This window comes from Schistocerca serialis, chromosome 1, assembly GCF_023864345.2.
Source record: "Schistocerca serialis cubense isolate TAMUIC-IGC-003099 chromosome 1, iqSchSeri2.2, whole genome shotgun sequence".
Classification (NCBI taxonomy): domain Eukaryota; kingdom Metazoa; phylum Arthropoda; class Insecta; order Orthoptera; family Acrididae; genus Schistocerca; species Schistocerca serialis.
In genome coordinates, this window is record NC_064638.1 from 359,915,728 (window position 1) to 359,943,163 (window position 27,436).

General features: G+C 42.2%; 1 protein-coding gene across 1 annotated transcript in view; it reads left to right on the forward strand.

Annotated features, from left to right (window-relative positions):
• LOC126473553 (uncharacterized) overlaps nucleotides 1-27,436 on the forward strand; it is an 85,409-nt gene that overhangs the window by 50,144 nt on the left and 7,829 nt on the right. The window contains exon 2 of the mRNA XM_050100715.1: nucleotides 23,311-23,614. Within this exon, the coding sequence (XP_049956672.1) occupies nucleotides 23,311-23,614 (304 nt within the window). The remainder of the gene's footprint in view (nucleotides 1-23,310; nucleotides 23,615-27,436) is intronic.

Genomic DNA, 27,436 nt, shown 5'->3' on the forward strand with positions numbered 1-27,436 from the left:
CGAACGCTGGTCCAACTGAGGCGCCAGGTGGAAATGGCATGGCAAGCCGTTCCACAGGACTACATCCAGCATCTCTACGATCGTCTCCATGGGAGAATAGCAGCCTGCATTGCTGCGAAAGGTGGATATACACTGTACTAGTGCCGACATTGTGCATGCTCTGTTGCCTGTGTCTATGTGCCTGTGGTTCTGTCAGTGTGATCATGTGATGTATCTGACCCCAGGAATGTGTCAATAAAGTTTCCCCTTTCTGGGACAATGAATTCACGGTGTTCTTATTTCAATTTCCAGGAGTGTATTTCATTTTGGGTAACTAGTCCTTCTGCAATTAAAAGGTTTGATGAACATTTCTTTGTTTGAGATTTGTGCTTAAAAGGAATGGTGCACGACCGCTACCTATGCATATATATATATATATATATATATATATATATATATATATATACAAAAAATGTAACATTATGTGCATATATATACACAAAAAAGTGTATTATACCGTTTTGGACGTTGCAAGATTATAAGCAACCTGCACTGGAACGTACTTGCACGGATTCTTCATTGTAGGGAACCGAAACATCTTCCATTTAATAATAATGCTTTGTTTACATCCATTAAAATTGCTGTGAGGCACAATAACAGTTAAAAAGACGTCATCTCACATCTTGTTTTGGTTGTTGGTTTCATCAGACGTGGAGACAAAACATGACATGTAATGTAAAGCGTGAACTCGCCGTCTGACGATAAACCTATCGGTTCGAAACCGGTAACGGCGCAGTTTAAATAAATAAATAGCATTGTAAAAAGTGGCTGGTTGCTTTAATCCTCTGTGTAAGAGTCAACCTATATTTTATCAGTAGCTCCATATGAAAAGTTTGGTCCCTCTGGATGATTTACAAGGACGCTTCAGATATTTTGCACTCATTTTAAACTGAAACCGACAAAACAAAACATTCAACTCTCACACTATTTATCTATACACTGTGCAAAAGTGAATTCGAGACCACTATCAGAGATGTCGGTGCGGACGTTCCACTTAAAATTAAGGCGTTCACTTCCTTGTGAAAATGACTGTATGCTGGTCCCTAATCGAATCCGCCCAGCTGATTAACGACGTGGGCTGTCGTATCAGCCACCCTGGATGTGATTTTTTTGGCGGTTTCCCACATCCCTTTAGGTGAATACCGGGCTGGTTTCAATGTTTCGCCTCAGATACACGCTACCCAAACATTTAGTACACTTCCTCACACTTGCACACGTAATTCACTCAATTGAGAAAGACTGGGTGCACTGTTTCCGTCCGGAGAAGAGGAGGTGAGTAGGAGACTGATGATCATAATGTTTGGGCTCCTTAAACACTCTTCCAGCATCGCCAGCTGCGGCGAAACCTGGTTGATGTGCAGGCTTTGCGAAAAGCAGTGACGCACCAGCCAGCGGGTGCAACGCTAACGCGAATACAAACTGCGCGCGTCCGTGAGAACAACAAACAGGGGCGCTTTGTGACGCCGTCCATAACTGTAAACCATCCCTTGGAGTAGCCTATGACGCAGCCAACCACAAAATTGTATTTCTGCGCCTTATCAGTTGCAGTCTGTGACGTCACTCATCCGAAAAAATGTAGATCAGCACAACGTGGCTTGTCAGAACGTCCTAAAATGATGCCATCAGACTCGTGAATTGTTCGTCATTGCAGTCCGTAAATTATTCTTTTAGAAATCTATTGAACCACAATGAATTATGCTGCAGCATAGTGTATCAATAGGCGTTATGGGTAAATAAAACTAGATTCTGTGTCGTGAATTACTGTTGCCCTGAGACAGATCGCTGCTGTGCACTTAAGAAATATACGCCTTATAATTCTTCAGTATATAAAATGTAGACTAGCAATGGCAAGGGAAGCATATCTGCAGAATAGAAATTTGCTAACATCGACTATTGATGTAAGTATTAGGGAGTATTTTCTGACGCTATTTGTCTGGAGTGTAGACACGTATGGAAAAGAAAGATGGATGATAAACAATTATTCTGTAAGTGGACAGAAGCTTTTGGATTTTGGTGCTACAGAAGACTTCTAGAGATTAGCTAACCAATGAGGAGGTGCTATATAGAACTGGGCAGACAAATTCGTGGTGCGACTAAAAGAAGTGATCGGTTGATAGGACACATTTTGAAACATCAAGGGATCACCAATTTAGTACTGGAGGGAAGCGTGTGGGGTAAAAATTGTAGAGCGAAACCAAGAGATGAATAACCACGCAGATTCAGAAGGATGTAGGTTGCACTAGTTATTAGGAGATGAAGAGGCTTACTCAGGAGAGAGAATCTTGGAGAACTGCATCAAACTAGTCTTTGAACTGAAGACCACGACGACAGCATTTTTTTCAGTGATACCCTTGGGAAAGTGGCCGGGTTCTGTTATTGATTTAACTACTTAATTCTCAATTTCGTTTCTAAATGTATAGTGCTCCAACTTTTCCAGTACTAACTCATACTGTTTTATTCGTCCGTAGTTGTTTTGGCTCACCTACAAGTATCTTTTTACGTTACAGGTATCTTATTTGTAGAACTGTCTCGGGCCGTGTTTTTTTACCGTGTTATTGTTTATTTTTAGTTCCTTATGTATGTTTTGCGACTCGTACTTTAGTAAATACACCCTTCACTTTGTACAGATTTTCCATTATCCTCTCATTGATCAAACTCATAACCTTTCAAAATTGTAATTTAGTTGTTGTTTCTTTTAAATTCTTTTTAACTAGATTGAGAATACTGTATTGGAAAATTGTAGACTTCGTCCATTAACACTATTTTCCATTGCCTACAGACCATGTTTTATGGAAGATAGTGGCCCTCCTGACCTCGTAAGATGAATATGCAGCATATTCATGGTATGCCGTGTTATCTGTTCCTTTGTTATCTCGTAACTTCGTTGGAAGCATTGTTGTGACCGGAATAAATTCACGCAACGTAGATTTTATCAGCACATTAACACATTCATTCGAATGACCCTTGCATTTCGCTGTGGATTATTTTTGTTTTACTGAATAGTACACCATTACTGGAATGGAAAACGATGGGTCTTAAAAAATTTTTTGTTGCACCTCAAGATGTTATGCTACTTCATCAGCTTTCCTAATGCAGAGACTTGAGACATACGTATTTTTTTAGATTATCTAACTTCATAACCTTGGCTTCGTATAGGCCTTTAATAAAATTATAGGGACTAAGTTTGAGCGAAAGTGAATAACTTTTTACCAAAAATTTGTACCCACTTGCCTACAGAGAATTTTAAAAGGCAGTACCCAAACATAAAACAACAATATGGGTTATTCAAATGAATGATTTCAAATTACACATCACTGAAATCGCAACGCTATAGTTAGCGATGCGGCTTTAACACTGCAGATGAATCACGCAGCAAAGAAATCTGTAAGGAACGGAACCGCTATAACTCCACGGGCATATCAGTAGACGCACATTCATTACTACACGTATTGCATGACATCATAAAACCTAAGATAACTATCAAACTTTTGCGTCCATCGACTGATTGTACTTGTTTCGCTTAAACAACAATTTTGGTTCTATGGCGTCGTGGCCATCGCAGAACTCAAAGGTGTTCGGTAGTACTGTTTGTAATTTGAATACATTTCACAAAATTATTTCAGCATTCAAATTTGACATACAAACATACACTGATGACCCAAAGCATTACTACCACCTGCTTAACAGCTTGGTGGTCCACCTCTGTAATGCAGATCCTGCGTGGCGTGGATTCGACAGGTCCTTGGTAGGTTCTTCGGAGGTATGTGACAAGAGATGTGTACGTCCAAATCACATCTTTCCCTTTAAGTACGGACCGGTAACCTTCTGAACGCGAAGCTGGCACTCGACAGCGCCCCAGATGTGTTACATTTGATTCAGATGAGGTGAATTTGATGACCAAGACTACAGCGCTTGCTCGCTATCATTCTCCTGAAGCCAAAGCAGCACGACGCAACACGAACGATTTACCCGAATGAGACGGTAACAGTTTCTGAAAAATTGCACAATTTATCCAAGTTCAACAGCTTCATAAACTGAGCTAGTCAATAGCGCGTTGGCCCTTATGCAAGCAGTTATTCGGCTTCACAAAGGCTGCCGGAGTTGTTGGATATCCTCCTAAGGGAGACAGTGCTGAATTCTGTCCAATTGGCCTGTTAGATCGTCAAAATGCTGAGATGGTTGAAGGATCCCGCCCTTATACCTCCAAACCTTCTCAGTTGGGAAGAAATCCGCCGACGTTGCTCGGCAACGCAGGGTTTGGGAAGCAAGAAGGCAAACAGTAGAAACTATCGCCGTGTGCGGACGGACGTTATCTTGCTTGGATGGCTTGCTGTAAAGGGCAACAAAGCGGGGCGTAGAATATCGTCGACGTAACGGTGTGCTGTAAGGACGCCGCAGATGACAACCGGAATGGTCCTGCTATGAAATGAAATGACACCCCAGACCATCTCTCCCAGCTGTTGGGCGCATGGCAGACGACAGTCAAGTTGCTACCGACCGCTGTCTAGGACGTCTTCAGACTCGTTTCCGGTCTAGAGTCCCATTGATTGCAGTAGAATTGTCCTCAGTGATGAGTCCCGCTTCGAACTGAGCCCCAGTGGCCCGAGGAGACATGTCTGCAGACGCTACCGACAGCGTTGAGATATCAACCTTGTTGTCGTCCGGCACATGGCCGGACAGGCAGGAGTGATGGTCACGGGTGATAGTGAAGTACGTACAGGCCGACCTCGTCTGTTGACTGACAGAGTCCGCCGACAGTTGAAGAGGGTTGGAATGTGTGATAGGCAGACATCTGTCCAGACCATCACATAGGAATTGCAAACTAAATCAGGATCCACTGCAAGTACTATGCCAGTTAGGCTGGAGGTGAGAAAACTTGGATTTCATGGTCGAGCGGCTGCTCATAAGCCACACATCACATCGGTAAACGTCAAACGACGCCTCGCTTGCTATAAGGAGCGTAAACATTGGACGACTGAACAGTGGAAAAACGTTGTGTGGAGTGACGAATCACGGTACACAATGTAGCGATCCGATGGCGAGGTGTGGGTATGGCGAATGCCCGGTGAACGTCATCTGCCAGCCCGTGTAATGTCAACATTAAAATTCGGAGGCGGTGGTGTTATGGTGTGGTCGTTTTTTTAATGGTGGGGGAGGGGGAGGGGGGCTTACACCCCTTGTTTTGCGTGGCACTATCACAGCACAGACCTACATTGATGTTTTAAGCACCTTCTTGTTTCCCACTGTTGAAGGGCAATTCGGGGATGGCGATTGCATCTTTCAGCACGATCGAGGACCTGTTCATAATGCACAGCCTGTGACGGAATGGTTACACGACAATAACATCCCTGTAATGCACTGGCCTGCACAGAGTCCTGACCTGAACTTGACCTGGGGAAGAAGAGCTTTTATATTTTGGAACGCCGACTTCGTGCCAAACCTCACGGACCGACATCGATACCTCTACTCAGTGTAGCACTCCGTGAAGAATGGGCTGCCATTCCCCAACAAACCTTCCAGCACCTGTCTGAACGTATGCTTGCGAAATTGGAAGCTGTCATCAAAGCTAAGGATCGGCCAAAGCCATACTGAATTCCAGCATTACCGATGGAGGACGCCAGGTGTCCGGATGCTTTTGATCACATAGTATATATTTCAACCTCAGGCCACACAAGTAGTATAACAAACCTTTTCCACTTATTACCAAGTCGTCAACAGATGTTTTGAATAATTACTGAGACGTAATGTTTTCATGTCATCTGATGGTGACTTAGTAAAGAATCGCCGGCCGGTGTAGCCGAGCGGTTCTAGGCGTTGCAGTCTGGAACCGCGGGACCGCTACGGTCGCAGGTTCGAATCCTGCCTCAGGCATGGATGTGTGTGATGCCCTTAGGTTAGTTAGGTTTAAGTAGTTCTAAGTTCTAGGGGACTGATGACCTCATATGTTAAGTCCCATAGTGCTCAGAGCCATTTGCCAAGTAAAGAATCAAAACATGTAATGATACCACTTGTGTGACCTGAGAACGAAATGTGTAACTAAAAAGACAGGTTATTTGTGTCTCTGTTTACTAAGAAGTTTAATAAGGGATATTTTGCCAGCGCATTGCCATTACCACATAGATCTTCATTTCTTTACACAAAAATTTTGCAGTTGCAGATCAGTAAGGTCTGCTCATTTATCTAATTAATGTTCAGCTGTACCTACTTAGGTATCTTGCAATATGAAGATCATTAGATTTATTTTATATATATATATTCGTCCTGGTAAGGTTAATGCCATTAGGATGGCTCTTATTTTAACCAGGTATTGTTTATATTTTACATGACATTCGTCAACAAACATTTCATAAGCGGTCTAATAAATTGCGCATAGCTACAACATAAATTATGAAAACAGTAACAGCTAGAGCAGAAAATAAAATCTACATTCGTTTGATAAATGTAGAATTATAAAAATAAATTAGAGGCAGATAGTTTTAGACTATGGGCCGTGGCAGCAATGAATATGAGAAAACATTTGGCAGAGCAAAAGAAGGAGGAACGTTTAGAACACAAGTAATGAATAGGGTGTAAAATGCGGTGACTTGACTCGGAAATGGAGAGCAAGAAGGTAACTGGGGAAGACATTGTTGTAATTTCCTTTGCACTTTGTGGTTCTTTAGTGGTTACAGTAGCGAAGAACAGATGCCGTTCGTGGACAGAGAATTCAGGTGTTAATTTACGCTACATGTAATATCAAACAGTAAGCGTAATACATAACTTTGTTTGCTGTAGTTGCAGCGACAATTACTAACAGTAGATCTGAAAGTTGAAATGTATACAGATATAAAGGTTTGCAATTCAGTGAGTCTTCAATATAATGACTGTTACCTAGACGACGGACCCTGACCGCAATGAAAGTCTGTAAATGTTTTGAAATGAAACACGCAAAATGGGCCCAGTGCTTGAATGTTCGAACTTAAGTACACCCGCCGCTGCAGCTTCGGAAAGTCGATGTTGGCATCTGATTGGCGGCGGCGTATGCACTCGTGGCAGCGTCCTCATGCCGCGGTGGCGGCTGCAGGAAACATGGCGGCGTACTGACGGCGCGTGTGTTTTAAAGTGTGGCCGACCAGATGGTGGCCGAAACCGCAGAGGTGACCTTATGTACCTCCGTTTGACAGATATGAAGGGTACATACGTTAACTTTTGAGGGAAAAGGAAGCACTTATTTTTGCAACTGACATGTGATTACATTTTCACGCAATTTTGGTGCATAGATGCTGAGAAATCAGTATCCAGAAAAACCACCTCTGGCCGTAATAACGGCCTTGATACGCCTAGGCATTGAGTCAAACAGAGCTTGGATGGCGTGTACAGATACAGCTGCCCATCCAGCTTCAACACGATTACGCAGTTCATCAAGAGTAGTGGCTGGCGTATTGTGACGAGCCAGTTGCACGGCCACCATTGACCAGACGTTTTCAGTAGGTGAGAGATCTGGAGAATGTGCTGACCAGGGCAGCAGTCGAACATTTTCTGTATCCAGAAAGGCCCGTACAGGACCTGCAACATGCGGTCGTGCATTGTCCTGCTGAAATGTAGCCGGCCGAAGTGGCCGTGCGGTTAAAGGCGCTGCAGTCTGGAACCGCAAGACCACTACGGTCGCAGGTTCGAATCCTGCCTCGGGCATGGATGTTTGTGATGTCCTTAGGTTAGTTAGGTTTAACTAGTTCTAAGTTCTTGGGGACTAATGACCTCAGCAGTTGAGTCCCATAGTGCTCAGAGCCATTTGAATCATTTTGCTGAAATGTAGGGTTTCGCTGGGATCGAATGAAGGGTAGAGCCGCGGGTCGCAACACATATGAAATGTGACTCCACTGTTCAAAGTGCCGTCAATGTGAACAAGAGGTGACCGACACGTGTAACCAATGGCATCCCATACCATGACGCCGGGTGATACGCCAGTATGGCGATGACGAATACACGCTTACAACGTGCGTTCACAGCGATGTCGCCAAACACGGATGCAACCATCATGATGCTGAAAACAGAACCTGGACTCATCCGAAAAAATGACGTTTTGCCATTCATGCACCCAGGTTCGTCGTTGAGTACACCATCGCAGGCGCTCCTGTCTGTGATGCAGCGTCAAGGGTAACCGCAGCCATGGTCTCCGAGCTGATAGTCCATGCTGCTGCAAACGTCGTCGAACTGTTCCTGCAGATGGTTGTTGTCTTGCAAACGTCCCCATCTGTTGACTCAGGGATCGAACGTGGCTGCACGATCCGTTACAGCCATGCAGATGAGATGCCTGTCATCTCGACTGCTAGTGATACGTGGCCGTTGGGATCCAGCACGGCGTTCCGTATTACCCTCCTGAACCCACCGATTCCATATTTTGCTAACAGTCATTGGATATCGACCACCGCGACCAGAAATGTCGCGATACGATATACCGCAATCGCGATAGGCTGCAATCCGACCTTTATCAAAGTCGGAAACGTGATAGTACGCATTTCTCCTCTTTACACGAGGCATCACAACAACGTTTCACGAGTCAACGCCGGTCAACTGCTGTTTGTGTATGAGAAATCGGTTGGCAACTTTTCTCATGTCAACACGTTGTAGGTGTCGTCACCGGCGCCAACCTTGTGTGAATGCTCTGAAAAGCTAATAATTTGCATATCACAACATCTTCTTGCGGTCTGTTAAATTTCGCGTCTGTAGCACGTCATTGTCGTAGTGTAGCAATTTTAATGGCCAGTAGTCTAGAAACGACAGAGAGGCTTCTTCCGGTTGTAGCCCTCAGTGGTTCACAACCCCACAACAGGCTTCAGCAGTCCACCCACCTCACGCCGCCCCACACTGAACCCATGGTTATTGTGCGGTTCGGCCCTCAGTCAAGACTCTATGGAGTATGATCGATGACAGTGAACCCAAGAAGTCGGATTGTTACAGATGTCGCAGCGCCCGTGTGTGGCCTGACACTGTGATGTTGAAGGAGAGCGTGCTCCATGTGTGGAAGAACTGTTCGTGTTCGAAACTCGATTGCAGCACGCTGCTTCTCGGGCACCGGAATTGTTACGTGACACACTACCATTTCACACGTTACAGCTCGTAGCCCTCTAGCGGCAGAGGGCTATAATATGTACAAATGAAGGATATAGTTGTAGAATCTCAATAACTTTTGTTTTATTTAAAATTTTTAAAGAGTTTTCCCATAAAAAGTTCAGAAGCATTACTTATGTGCATGGCCTTGTAAACATAATGACGTGATACTTTATTTTCAGGTAGAAAACATCAAACTGTCATGTCAAATGAGAATGTAATGTTATAAATTGGAACAGCACGTTTGGAGAATCAATACAACATCTTCAAATGAACATCATTTGCATGTTTCGGTTAGATGTATGTCTAAACAACGTAACCCAGATTCACCACATTATACTGTTTCCATTGACACTCTGATTTTATTGGGTGTCTATCAGCAGAAAACTGTATTTTGGGATGAAGCGTCACAGTGACGTCCCATACAAATACCATGTCAAAACAGGCGTTGTCCAAAATTAATTCATTAAATCTTGATCACCTATTGTGTACAATCTGTTATCGTGCATGTTTTGAAATCACATACTCACAAAAACATTTATTTCAATATCGCAATAACACTTTTTAAAAAATGTCATTCATACTCTAACTCCGCTGTCCTCAGTCACAAAAATTAAATTAAACTTATATTTAAATTTTGTGTATTATTTGATATACAGAGCAAATGGTTCAAATGGCCCTGATCACTATGGGATTTAACATCTGAGGTCATGAGTCCCCTAGAACTTAGAACTACTTAAACCTAACTAACCTAAGGACATCACACACATCCATGCCCGAGGCAGGATTCGTACCTGCGACTGTAGCAGTCGTACGGTTCCGGACTGAAGCGCCTAGAACCGCTCGGCCAACGTGGCCGGCACATATACAGATGGGAACTGATACTGCATGAATCGATAGCGAGTGTTCAGCATCCTATTACCATTTATTCATCGATATTTGCAGCTACTCTTTTATTGTACACATTACTAAGTGTATTCAGAGACACAAATTTGGTTGTGACGATAGATTATAACTGAATTCACTGCACCTGAAGGTAGGAATATCAGAAATGAAACCCTGCTTGAATAAACAAAAAGGATTGTGACGGAAGGTGGCTTTAAACTGTTGTGTAGCTTTTTCGAGATCAACAGTCCATTATGGAGAGAGTGTATTCGCCATTCCGGTATGTGATCGCACGTGTGGTAACCGCTTCCAATATTGTCGTAAGCGCAACCGTCTCACTGGCGGAAGCGGAGACTGTTACGAAACAGCCACAGCGCCTCCACGCTTTCCTTGTTCCAGGAATAAGATTCACAGTACAGCGTTTTCCCATGTACGTGGCACCGCAAGAGAAAATCCCCTAAATGAGTAACACGTCTACAGAATTATGCGTTTCATGAAGTAACCAAATATGGCACTACGGCGACATGAACGATATGGAGAGTCCACGGCTCCCTAGCCGAGGTCGACTGGACTGGGAGGTATCCGGTTCTAACCGTGGTGGTGGAAGAGATTGCCAGCCAGCATGTGGCCGGCAGGAGGAGGTGTCAAGTTCCTGATCACGAGACATTACGTCAATTTCCTAGATAATTTCCGAACGTCTCCGCAGTGTCTTTGGAGTCGGCGAGGAAGGGGGGGGGGGGGGGCAAGGGACACTACTGATCGTGATCCGTCCTTGCAATTCGGACGTTTAGGCGGACCCCTTGGTGCTATTCCAGAGAAATATGCGAAGTGTCGGCACCGGCTTTCACCGCTCCATTTCTATTGCCCCACAAGGTTTTGAGGAACGAGGCTTAGGTGATAACGTACAGAATGACGGCTTCAAACATTTATTAATCAAAAACATACAATAGGTTGGTAAAATAATTTCTAAAACAAGGTTTATCTGCCCCATAAATAAGCCAAAAATTTGCAATTATTCATTAGTTAACAAAGTCATTCTACGAAACAAGGCTCATCTGCCAAAGCAATCAGTGCAGAATTTGTACAATTAACATACTACAACAGAATTCTCTGGAAGCTGTTCAGAAGGAGTGTGTCCGCAAGAGACAAATGTCAATGCTTAATTTGGCCTTTGTAACAGATTACATAAGCAAATAACTCTGGTCATCTGAAAAATAACAAATTTATCAAACTAGGATTACATTTCTGATCTTGCCAGTTTGGACTGGTGGCTATTATATTCCATCCAACTCCGGCACGACTCTAGTTATAATAATCCAGTGCCACTTGAAGTTACTCTTCATATTACGGTATGAATTTTGCAACAAGTTTCTCAAAATAATTATCTCATACAGTGAGAGATGTACTAACTCACACAAGGCAAGGTGAAAATTTAATGTGTCTTCCAACTAAATAATTTAAGGTCATCGAATCACTATCATAAGGAGATATCTTCTAAAAACATCCCAGCAACCCAATAAATATGAGACAACTCACTGTATTCAACACAGTGATAATTACAAAAGAGTGTCCATCATTCTCCTTGGACATCACTGTGGTACGTAACGTTAGCTCAGTCAGTGCACTAAATTTTAAAAGAAGTCTATGACTCCTTAGACTCGGTGACTTTTGACATGAACGCTAGCACCATATGGTGACGAGACATTTGTAAATACAACCTCCAGTGTCTAACTAGATACGAGAGGGGCGCCGTGAAAGCGGAGGCGCCCTGTGAGCTCTGAATCAACAGCTTGCTTACCCGAGCCGTATAGCTCGGAAACTTTAAATAGAAGTTACTGAATTCGTCAGCAGGGGAAGAACACCGCTAGAGTACGCTAAAACAAGTACTGAAGTCCACAGAAGAAACGTACCGTTAAATTAGATATTCCTTGCACTGCCGTGGTTACGATAAGGACACAGTTCCCCTCCTGGATGTTTAACTGTGCTCATTAGGTCCACCACGGCATCGTAGTTAATTGCAAATTAGAAAAACAATGGGTGCCAATGCGGAGTCTTCTAACAGTGCCGCTCAACCACCAGCTGCAGCAACCTTTAGCATGGCAGAACATAACTCTGGCACACTAGCGGTAGTTGCGCCCGCTAATCCCGCCTATCGTTTACAAGTCCTTTCGCAACCGTGCTTCTCCCCGGCTCACAATATACTGTCCATTTCTCCCTGCTCCCGACACGCCTTCGCCGATCGGCTTACAGGTGGCGCCACAGCGCCGATACAAAGATGCTCCTTGTAAATACCGCGTGCCAACAAGCGGCAACACTCGTCATGGTACAACGTAAACACAACATCACATTATAGTATACACGTCAATTACAGGCACTCTCCCTGAACAGATACGTTTAACTATAGGACATTGAACCGCGGCGAGGGGGGATGTTACTAAACCGTCGTAAATTTTACTACTCCTTATCTTATTCACAGGAAGTCATAATTTACAGTTTGTGACTTGTTAGTTACAATTATGAGATCTCCAGTGGTATGTCACATACAGAATAAGTACAAAATGTCCTGTTTTACACTCTATACTGACAATTCCAGTTTGGAGGGAACAGCAAGTTAGTACCAACCGCAATCGTAGATTTTACGGGGTTTAGTAATCTAGGAAAGCAAAGGAAAGCTGCCAATGGACACAACAGACCTTTGCAATCAGACTGCTGAATCTCAGTGTCTTCCAGGCAAGAATGCCACACGACTCTTTCTTCCGTATCGGTTCAGATACTGAGGGGTACCGACGTATAACATTTACTGACAATGTTTAGGATATCACATGTATTGCTGCAGTATTCTGAATAAGTATTATTTTTCATATCAATGGTCGAATATCTATATAAGCGAAACATGCAATGACGATATATCAGACTGTTCATCTAATGATACCCAAAATATATACTCTCCTGTATTGCGCCACGTGTCCAACAGCTGGTGTTTAATTCAGCGGTACCAGAAATTTAGCTAAGCGAGGAAAAAAACGACAGTGTATGTGGAGGGTCAACTAGCAGTTAATTACTTACTTTCCCCTACAAATCAAACATCGCAATGGAACATATACACATCATGCAAAATTTACGCTCTGGCTTTGTCTTTGACGATGCTTTGTCCCAAAATTTTGCAAACATCTGTCTGAGACAAATCTTGCGACTTGATGTAAGAATAGACAAAGATCACTTAAATTTCTGAAATGAAGGGAACCCAAGAAGCAAATCTGATGTCCACGGAGTAGAGAAAGGACGTATGAACTAAAATATACGAGTATATTACTTAATAGATTCTTTGAACAAAGTTAAATCTTTGCATAATGTAAGGTAGAATAAATGTTTGAAATCTTGAGAATTGAAACGAAGTACTGATAAAGTCGAGTAATTTGCAGTCATTACGATCACAAAGCGGATGTATAAAAGTGAAAAATTAGGACATTCCAGTTTGTGTAACTAAGGGTAAAAAGAATCCCAAGTGCAGTCCGGGTGGAACGCTCGAGACGATAGAGATGTTTGTCAGAATATGGAAAGAATTTCAGAGACAGTGACGTGAGAAACGTTCACTTTTCTGTTAGATACGTACAGAATGAATGTAAATAAACTAACCGACTAGATCTAGAACAAGGAGAATCCTACAGATTTAGCTGGAAAAGTCTGTTCTCAGTGTGCCAAATGGCAGGAAAGAGTATACACAGGGGTGCAGTACAGTTTTTGCATTTATTTTAGGCGGTTAAGAGAACTGAGTGAACGTACACGCCCTTGAAGAACGAAGAAAGGGGACAAGCCAATCATGAAGTACTGAAAATAAACGATACTTCATACGTAGAAAAAAAATCTCAAGTGATCAAAAGAAAGATAAGGAGAACATGATTAAAAGTATACAGAAACTTACTTTATGACTATAATTATAAGTTGGGAAAGACAGAACAGGAGCAGTGACAGATTCTGTTATTATAAAGGTTACACAACACGTCAAAAGCAATGAACATCAGGAGGAGAGTTTTACAAGTACAAACTTTTTGTTAAAAAAAAGGAGCTCTAAGGATAAAACTCTGGAAACTATGCGTCTAAAGTTTGCCATAATAACGAATTTTAAAGCAAGCGGAGGGAAAACCAATGTATGAACTAGAAGCAATAGAAATCAGACATAACAGAAGGATGTTGAGAAACATACCGGTCACACCACGACCGGCTCCGTTCATTCGGCCATTTTCTAGAGTTCAGGAAGTATTCTACACAACCAGCTGTTATGTTGTGGATGCAACTGTACTCTACTTCTATCTCTTCTCGAACTCAGCCCAATAAGCGGCTAACATCGCTGCTTGGAACTCTTTGTTTTTCTATGTAACTCATTTAATGCCGGTGTTATTGACACAATGAATGAACGACTGATAATACTTGCTCATCAATGGTCACAGTCAATACGCAGAGGGCATCGTGGTAGTGGGTGGCAGTCCCAAGAATAGAATAGAACTGAGCATGACAACGTTCCCTTCCAAGGATGAAGGAGAAGGCTTTTGTGGAAATATAAAATGCCAATGGTGTAGATTTCTGTCCCAAAACGGGAACAGCCTTCATATTCCTAGTGCCACAAAGTATCGATCGATGACCAAGTCCGCTCAGTCTCCTCCTTGAACATATTTTTTACATACTTGTAGATCAAATATTTATTTAATAACTTTACATTTTTTGTACATAGACATATTACTAACAACATTAACATTTAGAAGTATAAAACAGAAATTTTACCTTTTGATGTACTTTCCTTCCATATACAAATGAAAGATGGGCACTTGGGAACATTTCATTCTTAACTGATAGTTATTGTGGGTTCTTTATTTTCAGCTCAAAAGCATTGTATTTTTTGAAAATTTATAATTGTGTACACGATAATGACAATGTGGTACGTAATATATTTATCTCCCGTTACTAGTAATGGGCAGAGACTAGGAAAGGTGACTCTACTGGTATACTCTTTCCTCCTAGTACTGTTGGTATGACCGTTATGTTCAGTATGTTGCCAAATAATTCTGCGCAGCCCTTAGAGAATCTTATTGTTTGATGTTCCGATTCTGTGTATGAACAATTATCGTTGAAAAAGACTGGTTGACGGTGAATCATGTAAGTAGCCATCTGTCCGATCATCCGAAATGCGAACAATATGGACATCAGTGGTCTGCTTTAGAGTACAGAATCCGGTGCAGATTTCCTCACTCATCGGTGACGCGACAACATACTGTTCTGCGTGACTACGAGTACAAACAGCACATTTTTGTTCTAGAAACGAACAATGGGTGCATGCAATTGATCGTCTTGGTACGACGAGTAACTCGTAGTCCAAAGTAACATTAATCATAGCCCAGTTATGGCAGTAATGTTTGCATTACATCAATTTACTTTTACTTACGGTGTATTATAGCTAAACGGATAGGTAACAAAATGAGGAGTAATTTTATAAAATAGAATCTGAGAATTATTTTAATTCGGTGAGACTTCCACCTTCGACGAAGAAGCCGAATTTTTCAAGCAAATGTAATAAAAAGTGTTTTCCACAATGATCATCGGAAAGTAAACAGATTATTAGCAGTAAAATCAATGCAAAACATCTCCCTATAAATACTTTTACCCGAAATTCTTTGACTCAGCCTGGTATATTTTCTTCATTGGTATAATTTGACGAATATAACGGATAAAATCTATTTCCACCAATTTACGGGACTGCACGAGACATTAATTTATTGCCACGCTCAGAGAAAAATGAAAAGAACAATTTTCAGTTGAAACTTCTGGACTGAGAGGCCGTGGTCGATGTATAAAATTTCCACCTAACGTTTCGTCTCCATCTGCGGGAGACATCTTCTGAGGTCGTCCGGCATCGAGCACGGCCTCTCAGCCCAGAAGTTTCAACTGAGGACAACACCGGCCGTGAAAGCCTACATTCTATGGTTAAAAGAACGATTCTTCGAGCGTAGCCGTGCACAAAACGAGACGGCAGTAAAATACAAATACAAGTTTTTTCTACAATCACTGTAGTGGTCTAAACAAACCGAGAAAGAATCACGTAAGAATTGCTGCTCAAAAAAATATGATGTCAAATGTGATGAATCGTAGTCAGTGCGTAAAATACGCGACATTACGTAAAGAAATTATGAAAAAAACCATTCCAGACAAAACGTCTATGCTGCGAAGTTGTCGGCATTTGTGGTGTACAGAATGGAAGTCTCAGTTTGATAGCCGCGCGGTATAGGGCGCCTTGCCACTGTTCGCGCGGCTCCCCCAGTCGGAGGTTCGAGTCCTCCCTCGGCCTTGGGTGTGTCTTTTGTCCTTAGCGTCAGTTAAATTAAGTAGTGTGTAAGCCTAGGGACCGATGACCTCAGCAGTTTAGTCCCATAGGTACTTACCACAAAGTTCCAAACGTTCAGTTTGATACAGCACAGGTAACGCCAGTAAACAGTGCGATTATTCCAAGCAGCTATACAGCACATAGCGTGACGCTGCTAATGATGTCATCTGTGGCTCCACAGTAAGAGCATTGCGTTCATTTTGCGAAACAAACGTCATCGCGCAGTGAGCTGGGCGCGTACTGCCTCAGGACCACTCTCCAGTTTTCTGTACGATGTCAAGTCGGTAGACTGAAGTGCCGACTCTGCGCGCTTATTCGTTTGCCGTTGAAGATAGGCGCCCTCGAAATGTGCTCTGTGATCGACGGTGAGCGGTACGTGCTGCAACAGAAATCTCGCAATCTTATCACGTTCATCAAGGCTTCTGCCAAGGGCAAAGTGTACTGAAATAACTAGAGATCCTATAAATCCGTTTCAGAACAACAAATGTTAGAACTTGAGAGACAGGCTCTTCCATATGTTCTGGATCACTATTTTTATTATTAATGAAGACTGGTTTAGATCTGAAACTTCCTGGCAGGTTAAAACTGTGTGCCGGACCGAGACTCGAACTCGGGACCTTGCCTTTCGCGAGCAACCAACTGTCGAGGAGTGCTAGTTCTGCAAGGTTCGCAGGAGAGCTTCTGTGAAGTTTGGAAGGTAGGAGACGAGGTACTAGCGGAATTGAAGCTGTGAGTACGGGGCGTGAGTTGTGCTTGGGTAGCTCAGATGGTTGAGCACTTGCCCTCGAAAGGCAAGGTCCCGAGCTCGAGTCTCGGTCCGGCACTCAGTTTTAATCTGCCAGGAAGTTTCATATCAGCGCACACTCCACTGTAGAGTGAAAATTTCATTCGGTTTCGATCTGACTAGCAGATCGTCTTCAGATTTACATTGGCAAGTCCCTCAGGGTGTACTTCACTGATGCTGATTATACGTACAATATACATGATGAATTTCGGACCCTTCGTTCCATTATGAGATTGTACCGCTGAAATTAGGGCAAGTATAACGATTCAGTTCATTATTTCTTTTCATGGACAGCAACTATCCACCCGCATCCTGCGATGTCACATTACCCTAGATAAAATCATGTAGTGTTATTCGAAAACTTCTATCGTTTATAAATTTTTCTATACGTTTGAAAAATAAACTGACCGTGGAACATACTAACCAGAAGTTTTGGTGTAACTATTAATCAAGAAAGGAAACATCTCCAACAAGGAACCTAAACGTGCTACTATGGTTCTGCCAGCCAAAAGTGCCATCTGAGTTCGTTTTACTGTCCGTACTTCATTCCCATTCCCTTGAGGACTTTTAAACACTTTACGGACGAGTCATCCGTCGATTATAGTAAGCGTACAACGAGTTAACGTTATATTCATACGATGTTCCTGGCTTCATACCCTGATGGTTTGCTCATCCTCCTAATTTTTAAAATGTAGGTGATTGATTTGTGTGTGCGTGTGTGCGTGCGTGTGTGTGTTCCCCAACAAAGCGATATATGGTCTAGTCACAGTGGCAGCACCGTCATTTCTAGGTACAGTCAGACACACGAACTAGTCCCGCTAATGTTGCAACACAAGTATAAGGCTGTAACCGGCTACGTAAGTAAATGATCACATCAATTATCGCAAAGTTGCCACGGCATTCACTGGCCTTAGGCCCTCGAGTTCTCAGCACATTAACAAGCGGATATAAAGATGGATTATGCCCGTCATTCTGACATTATTGCACTTGCAGTTTCGTCGTGCATCAACATAACTGTCGACCGGTAGCCACTACTTTTCAACAGCGTCTACCTTTTTTCTCGTCACTTAATATTACTTTAATAACCAGTTGAAATTATATTTGAGCTATTGCGTCATATCTTCCACTGGTTGTGAATAAACCTAAGTCACACAAAGCATACCTCATTGCCGTCCATAAAAATTGCATCGTTATTTGGGAACAAAAGTCGATCAATTGGGCAAATAGCCTCCAGGTAGCCGCACATAACCATTCCAGTCAATGACCGGTTCAGTTGGACGAGAGTACCCTGCCCATTCCACGTAAACACAACCTACACCATTATGGAGCCACCACAGGTTTGCACAGTGCCTTGTTGACAATTCGGGTCCGTGGCTTCGTGGCGTCTGGGTTGCACTCGAACCCAACCATTAGCCCTTACCAACTGAAATGGGCACTCATCTGACCATACCACGATTTTCCAGTCGTTTAGGATCCAACCGATGTGGTCACGAGCCCAGAAAAGGCGCCGCCAGCGATGCCATGCTGCTAGCAAAGGCACTCCCGTCGGTTGTCTGTTGTCACAGCTCATTAATGCCGGATTTCGCCTCTGTGTCCTACGTCCCACATTGGTATCTGCGGTTATTTCACACAGTGTTGCTTATTTGTTAACGCTGCTCTCGGTCGTTAAGTGACTGACTGAGCTGTGCGTAGTGAGAGGTAATGCCAGAAATTTGGCATTCTCGGCACACTATTGACACTGTGAATTTCGGAATACTGAATTCCCCAACAATTTCCGAAATGGAATGTCACCTGTGTCTAGTTCCAAATGAAATTTCGCATTGAAAGTCTGTTAATTTCCGTCGCGGGCCCATAATCACGTCGGAAACTTTTTGAAGTGAATCACCCGAGTACAAATAACAGCTCCGTCAACACACTGTTCTTTTATAGCTTATGTACGCGAAATATATGTGTATATCGCTATCCCTCTACTTTTGACACCTCACTGTAATGCGTTGTTCTGTTTCTGTTGAAGATGAAGGGAGAAGGTGAAACGGCACCACGACGTAACATACTACTCTTGAATGTCACTAAAGGGCCTGCTGAACATAATGTTTCTATCTGTGCACAGAGCTCTATTTTATTTATTTTAGCGTTCATGGTACATACCACACCGATAGCACCTTATTACACTGACGGTCAGTTAAAAAGAAATTGTGAAGTTACACATACAGCACATAATTAGCACACAGCACACTGATAACAGGTGATACTATCATATGGTCGTAACTACCAAAAATTAAATTACGTTATTTTTTTGAGAAGACTGGTACAAACCCAGCTTAGCATCAAATTGCTACGTAATCTTCTAGTTTACATTGGAGTCCATTAGGTAAAGCCGAAACAGTATATAAATATAACACAATCGCCTAACAAACAGTCCATGAGGTGATACGAAAGCTCCAGATGGAAAGACGCAATGTAATAGTGAAAGTTACAGTATGTCCATAATGACTCTATAAGTTGTAATCCCTGATGCGAGCACAGTATCTATATTAAAGGGAAATTGGTCTTCCTGCTTGATTAGTCTCTTGCACAAAGTGACTTACTGATCGCAGTATCGTTCACGCAAAGCAAATTGGTGACTTAATCATCTACTGAAGTTGAACCGCACGGTTGAGTCATTGTCAAGAGCGATGCTCTGACATATGGTGTTAATGGGTTTAGGAACAGTTTGCTGATCATAAACTAAAATGCAGCCTCCACAACTAGTACCTACCAATAACTGATGAAGAATATTTTTCTAGAACCTCAGTTCCAGCGGTTACTTAGCAGTGGAGAGCCGCAGCACCAGCTGGCGGTAGCAGAAACGGCCACTGTGAAAAGTTTATCGGGGTCCAAAAATACCGCGTAGGTATATTCCGTGTTGTCAGTGACATTATTTGAGACCTGTAAGGTGTACTTGACCGGAAATGCGCCGTTACAAGTTTTGGATTCACACTTTCATCATCAGTCACCTTGCATTCTTTTAGCAAAACACATGGGATATGGTTTGCGGGTGAGTTACCCAAGGAAAAACAACAGTTCACAGTTCCAAAAGTGTGAGATGACTGTCACGCTACAAATTCGTGTTAGAATGCAATTTGCGTGAGGTGCTCTACTGGAATTTTTTTTCCCTTGAAGACCAACATGAGTGTTACGCGTTGGTACGATGGTAAAAAACATTCTAAGTGCCAGTATTTTCAAAAACCCGTTTTCGGTGCTATTGTGTTCTTGGCCCTCTATTGCATTTCCCTAGACTTATTCCAACTGTAAATTATGGTGCATGATCTTTGTGCCAAACAGTGCTTCACTCAGGAATTCCGTCAGTTAAACCTATGAATTCATTCCCTGTAATTCCTGTGCATACAGTTGAATTCTTAGATGTCAAAGATGTTTCTGGAACAATGTTGTCAATATAGGCTTTGAGTTCTCAAAATGCAGTATGGTTAAAGTGTTTTATCTCAAAAAGTACTACAAATTGTTATTCTGAAACAAAAAATGCAGATGTAGATCACGACAGATGTACACCACGAAGTATTTCATCTCAAAGATCAGCCCATGTTTATTAGTTGCAAAACAGGAAGACCTGTTGACGATGTTACCATTTATTCCCCAACAGCACAGGAAATTTTACGGTAAACTGTGCAACAGCCGATGCCAAGAATGAAGTAATGTAAGAAATTGAAGTCAATACCGACAAATTTTTTTCATGAATTTAATTTTGTTATTCTTTCGTGAAAAACGTAAAATAAAATACAATTATAATAGTTAAAATAAAACTGATGTATTTCTGTTCTTGTATTATCCCTCTTTATTAATGGCACCTGGAGTACAAACGTTCTTACTGGTGCTTAGAACTGGTCAGTTTCCTGTTATTGCACCTATAACGTCCTTAATAAATTATTTGTTGTCTAATTCATCTCATTTATTGAGAAAATACTCTCACACTACAGATTTATGCTGTTCAAACATAAATCTGTAGTATCAGAGTACCTTCTCAATTTGTTGGATAGAAATAAGTCATGTATAAAAAGAGATACAGTGGTGTAAATATTTATTGCATCACCTCTTACAATTAACAATTTTTGTTACAATCATTGAATAACTGAGCGAAATTTGCCTGATTTCTCTTGATTTCCATCAGAAATGAATATGCACAATAATTTTTGTCAATTTCTTTTATTCTTAATTTTTGTTTCTATAAAAATATTTGTTTTTTAACATTTAACACTTTCTTGAAACATGAGAGTAAGTGAATATGTCAGCTATTCTGTTTGCTATTCTGAAATCTGTATACTTATGCTGAAGGAAACGCTGCATATTAATGTTATAACATAGCACTGATTGATTTTAGTGTTTGTATTGCCTCATATGAACACACTGTTGCATTTAATACTTCGTTGCTCCACCACGCGCCTTAATCACCGCTTGGCATCGTGAAGGCATTGAAAGAATTAACTTTTTAATGTGTTCCTCACTCAGTTCATGAAATCACACACGCACGAGGGTCTACAACAGCTCCCATTTATTCCGTGGCTTCTTTTTGGTGATATCATTTCCAATACCCTTCCAACAGTTCGCAATAAGACTGAGATGAGGCTGTTTCCAGGCCACTCTAATACTCGAACCCCATTTTGTCTAAGGAAACATTTTACCTGAAATGTAGAAGTACGTGATAATTAAGCAAGAAAGTAATCTGCTTCGTGTTTGGTACAAATATTACTCATAGGACTCACATTCAAAGCTTTATGGCAAGAAGCGGGTTCATCCTGAAAAATGCAATAGGAAATATCTCCAAACTGGTCTTTAATAGTTGGCGTAAGCTTCCTTTCAAGGATGCTTATGTAGGCATTTGCGTTGACAGTGTCATTGATGAAGTCCAGACGAACTACTCCGTGATTGGAAATGCGCCCCCAGACCATCTGTCCTTGTGGGTGTGTGACTGTATGTGTTATGCATGATGGCAAAAATTCTTCACCTTTCCTTCGACGTGCGAACACTTTTCCATCTGAGCCATGCAGATTAAATTTGGACTCCTCTGAAAACATTACTTTGTTCCACATCTCTGGTGTCCATGTCGCATGTGCCTCTGCCCATTGCAGTCACTGTTGTCGAATTACCTTGGTCAATAAAGGCTTCCTTCTAGGACGACGGGTTGAGAGTCCAGCCTTCAGAAGTCTATTTCATACAGTTCTACTGGTTACTGAGATGTCGCAAATTTCTTTCCAGTCTCGCTTTAGTTCAGTCGATGACAGGCGACGATCGTTGAGCGAAAGCCTTTTCAATACCCTGACCTGTTTGGCAGACACCCTTTTCCGACCTCTTTCTCTCTCAGGATCAAAATTTCCTTTTTCGCTGTATTTTTTCAGAAACCTCGAAATCGTAGACTGATTAAATTCTGTGTTAGAGGCCATCTCTCTGGTGCTGAGACCAACAGACGAATAAGCAAGTATAGCAGCTTTCTTTTCTGGAGTTAATTCAACTGTTCTGCCCATCTTCTCAACTCAAAATGGTAGTATAAACACTGGTTTCATTGTAAAACCAAACGACAACGACAAAGAGTTCTGTATTGTTGGAAAACATGCGGGAAGAAGTCAGATTATTAAGGCAAGAATATGTCAACAAAGTTTAGCAACAATGGGACTGCAGAATACTGCAGAAGACAAAAAGACGAAGTAATTCATGGTTATGCAATAAATATTTCCACCATTGTACATTGTTTTTTGATTCTCCAGTCATACGTGAGACTGCCAGCCATCTGACAATGGACGTATAAAACAGAATCTGGTAACGGTGTTTTTACAACAAAATAAACCAAAACCACATTGTGACAGTTCACAATCAACATTCAGTACTATGTAGGAGCCCACGTTTTTCTGTATCGGTGGTAGCAATAAGTTGGTCAGTTGTGACAAAATGTTATGCGGATCCCAACACAGTTTCTGTTCTGTAGAATTCTGCTTCTGCACCGGTCCTTGGGCCGGAAGAGATTGCACCGGAAACTGGGACGCTCGCTTATAGGGAAAAAAACAAGCGAGAGTTGACGGCAGTGTTTGTCTTGGCCGGACCCGGGCGGGTGACGCAACGAGCGAGGCGCTGTACTTAAGCGTGCCTGCAGCGGAGGAAGGGACAGTCCAGCCGCCGAGATGCCAGGAGCGCGAGCCTGCAGCCTCTTCGCAGCCGCCGCCGCCCTGTGGGCTGCCGCCCTGGCGCTGCCGCCCACTGGGGGGTCCTACACCATCCGCCTGCTGCAGCAGGAGAGCGTGCTCGTCGTGGGCGACCAGCCGCCGCCGCCCCCGCCGCCCCCGCTCCCTCTGAGCGACGTGCTCAGCACGATGCTCCGCTACCTGCCCATCTGGACGGACCAGCACCGGCCACCGGTCGTGGAGGGTCTCGAGGGACCGCTGATGGATCGCCTCACGGTGAGTCGAGCTGCTCGGTCAAATGTTTGAGCGGGAGCGATAACAAGACACCGTATAAATAACGCAATGCCCTTTTGTTTTAATTTTATTTTGTCTAAAACTGACATGGTGAGATCGTGGCTGTCTACAATTAATGTAGGTTAATTCTTACAAAGAAGAAAACAGCAACCAACCACTATTAATACTGCTATTTATTTAGGTAAATAGCGCCGTTACCGGTTTAGAACTGACAAGTTCGTCATCAGACGGCTGTTCACATGATTTTCAAGATACACTTTACATTATCGTCCGTTTTCGATTTTTATTATTCCACTGTGGCGAATACTTCGGAATAATAAAAATCAAAAACGGACGATAATGTAAAGTGTATCTTGAAAATCATGTGAACAGCCGTCTGATGATGAACTTGCCAGTTCGAAACCGGTAACGGCGCTATTTACCTAAATAAATAGCAGTATTAATAGTGGTTGGTTGCTGTTTTCTTCTTTGTAAGAATTAACCTACATTAATTGTTTTAAATAGCGAAACGGAGAGCTGGAGCTGGGCAAATGCGGTATCAGACTGACTAGTACGAGATCTAGTTTTGAAGAGAAAATGTTTAGTTGCTTGAAAGCAATCCGGGTAATTGAGAGAAACCTAATTAGTGATTTGAGAAAAAAATTAATTATTTCAAAGCCTAGCTATAAAAAGTTAAATTGATATGATATTCAACTGTCAAAATTGGTTCCTTCGAATTAAGTGGTTGGTTGGTTAATTCGGGGGAGGGGACCAAACAGCGAGGTCATCGGTCCCATCGGATCAGGGAAGGATGGGGAAGGAAGACGACCGTATTCTTTTAAAGGAACCATCCCGGCATTTGCCTGAAGTGATTGAGGGAAATCACGGGATACCTAATCCAGGATGGCCGGACGCGGGATTGAACCGTCATCCTTCCGAATGCGAGTCCTGTGTGCTAACCACTGCGCCACCTCGCTCTGTCGAATTAACTGCAAAATTCAGGAGAAATGAGGTGTCAGTAAGATCTGTTTTCTGAACAAAATTTGAAAATATCGGTCTAATGTTTTGTGAGATGGTTTGTCTAAAAGTAAGAAATAAAACAGAGTACAGTGACATTTGGTGGGCCTATGAATGATGCTCTAAACTATGTACAGCAAATGAGGTGCGTCAAGCGATTCTCTAATCTAATTTATTTATTACTTTTAAACAAATCATTTCACAAAACAATTCGCAGAATTTTTTCCATTTTTTTTAGTTGTCGGCTCTACGTTTTGGCTATCTGATAAACCAGTTAATAGAGAGAGGTTGTCCACAGTGCAGTGCTGTGCTTAAAATACAAGTAAAAAACACAACGTAATCAGCCACTAAACTTATATTCTTTGTTTACTTTTCGCTGCCGAGGCTTTTCTTCATCCTCAGGTGGAAGTCCCAGTTTAGCTCAGGTTCACTTGTCCTGGAAAAATCAACTAGCACGAAATTTCCGGAAATTTTTCGGTTTGTCGCTTTGACTGCAGAATGCATTTCCTGGATCCGTCGTGCCGCACATACAGCTACTAAATATAAATTTTTTAATTTACAAATGCTTTCCAAGGCTGGCGTGGAACATACATTCCAAATTATTTCTTCTTATTAAACCACCTTCCGGCCCTTGTTGCCGAGCGGTTCCAGGCATTTCAGTCTGGAATCGCGCGACCGCTTCGGCCGCAGGTTCGAATCCTGCCTTGGACATGGTTGTGTGTGATGTCCTTAGGTTAGTTAGGTTTAAGTAGTTCTAAGTTATAGGGGACTGATGACCTCAGATGTTGAGTCCCATAGTGCTCAGAGCCATTTGAACCATATTAAACCACCAAAATAATTTAGCAATCAAACTGACGAACCTAATACTTTTTTTCGACGGCGTTCGTTTCCCGGGAGCAGTGCCAGCTGATGGTGGAATAAACGCAGCAACACTCGTCGTAAATAATAGAGTGTAGTGACTGTTGACATCGTGTTTTTTACTTACCGAATGTCGTTACAGAGTGTCGAATACACAGGGATCCCCACTGTGTAATATTGAGAGGATATGCGCTCTTATTCTCAATTGTTTCTTCAAAGTACCCCTCGAAATTTCTCGTTGAAATTGTGGTTCATCGCCTATAAGCACACATAACAAGCTACTATAAAGTGCATTAGCAAAGGTATTTTGTACCAATACCAGCTCTGAATTCACACAATTTCTTACAGTGATTGCTATTTAATCCCCTAACATTCTCCATTACACTTTTGTTAGAATATACCAACCTGTTCGTGTCTTCGCTGTGAGTATATAAGTTCTTTCGGTGTCTGCCGGCAGGCCATTCGACAATGGACCCAAATGTTGAGGTATTACTCGGGCGCACACTGTGGGTTAGGGCATTACTAGTTCAGTACGTATACTCGCATTCGTTAAGACAACGCTTCATATCTGTATCCAGCATCCAGTTTATTCTTCTCGTGCTTTCCGTAAAAAGCTCAAGGCAAATGCTGTGATGCACCCTTCGAAAAGAACAGAACCTGTTTCTTGCGCTATAGATCCTCAATGTGAACATGTGTTCTGTCTCTAATGCCTTCGTTGTCGACGGGACGCTAAACCCTAATTTTCCTTTCTGTGCGGTTCCCTTGGAAAATTCATTCCTCTTTCCCTGTACCTTCCCAATGAACCAAATTCTTATATTCGCCTTACCCTGTACGGTTTCACGGGTTAATACCACTTCATAATTTTATACCTTTTTATAGGGAGCTTGTGACAGATTCGGAAGTCGACTACTAACATTTTATTCGTTTTTGTAGTCTTCTTCCAGTTATTTATGTACATTGTCCATTTATCAGCATTTAAAGAGTGCTATCATTGGTACGCCAAGAGGAAGTTTATCTAGATCTGGTAATCTTATCATGTATTAGAACATGAATTTCTTTCGAAACGTAAATGGTAGTGCCTTTCATGTTGGTATGTTAAAGCTGTAGACATCTGTAGAACGTCTCTTAACGTATTCTGGTGGATGCATTCCCAGTCTAAATCACTGTGCTTTCATTATTACTAGAGCGAAGTAACACCCCGCCTGTGCAAACATAGTGACACAGATATTCTGATTACATGTACTGACAAGCAAGCGAAATCGTTAATCTGAACGATTCCCTGCCGAGTTCTGTCAATAATTAGCGCCTAAATTCACTCCATTCTTGATCATAATTACACTCAGATCATGTAACCAGAAAACTGTTCGTAGCGACTGGAAAAGAGCATAGATCAAACTCATCCAAAAACAAAATACAAAAAGACCTTAGAACTAACTAACACAATCATCTCCATTTATTGCAGAATCCTAAATCCCCTTCTAAGTTCAAACGCAAAGAGTTATGCAGAACTGTATCGCCTTCTCCATGGAAACTTGCAAATATTCCGAAAACTTCGTTTTTCTGAAATTCATCTCGCGCTCTTTACACGTCATATGATAAATCATTGACACAGGTAATCAGGTTGACTCGTAGTCTCTAGATTTCTGTAAATCTTTCGAGGCAGTACAACACAGATGTCTACTGGAAGCAATTAGTCCGAATCGCATATAAAATCAGAATTTTTATTGGATTGCAAATTCCTTTATGAGGAAGACTCAGGACGTTGCCCTGGATTGGAAACTACAAAAATGTCGCGCTTCTTATGACAGGTCTCATGGTGCATTGCTCAAATATTAATCACATTCACTTGGCAAAAAGACGTCACACCAGTCCTTACGCATTCCGTTCAGTTTCTTACTGGATTTACTTTTTTTGACCGTAGTTAAATTCCAATAAAAGATTTAGTTTACG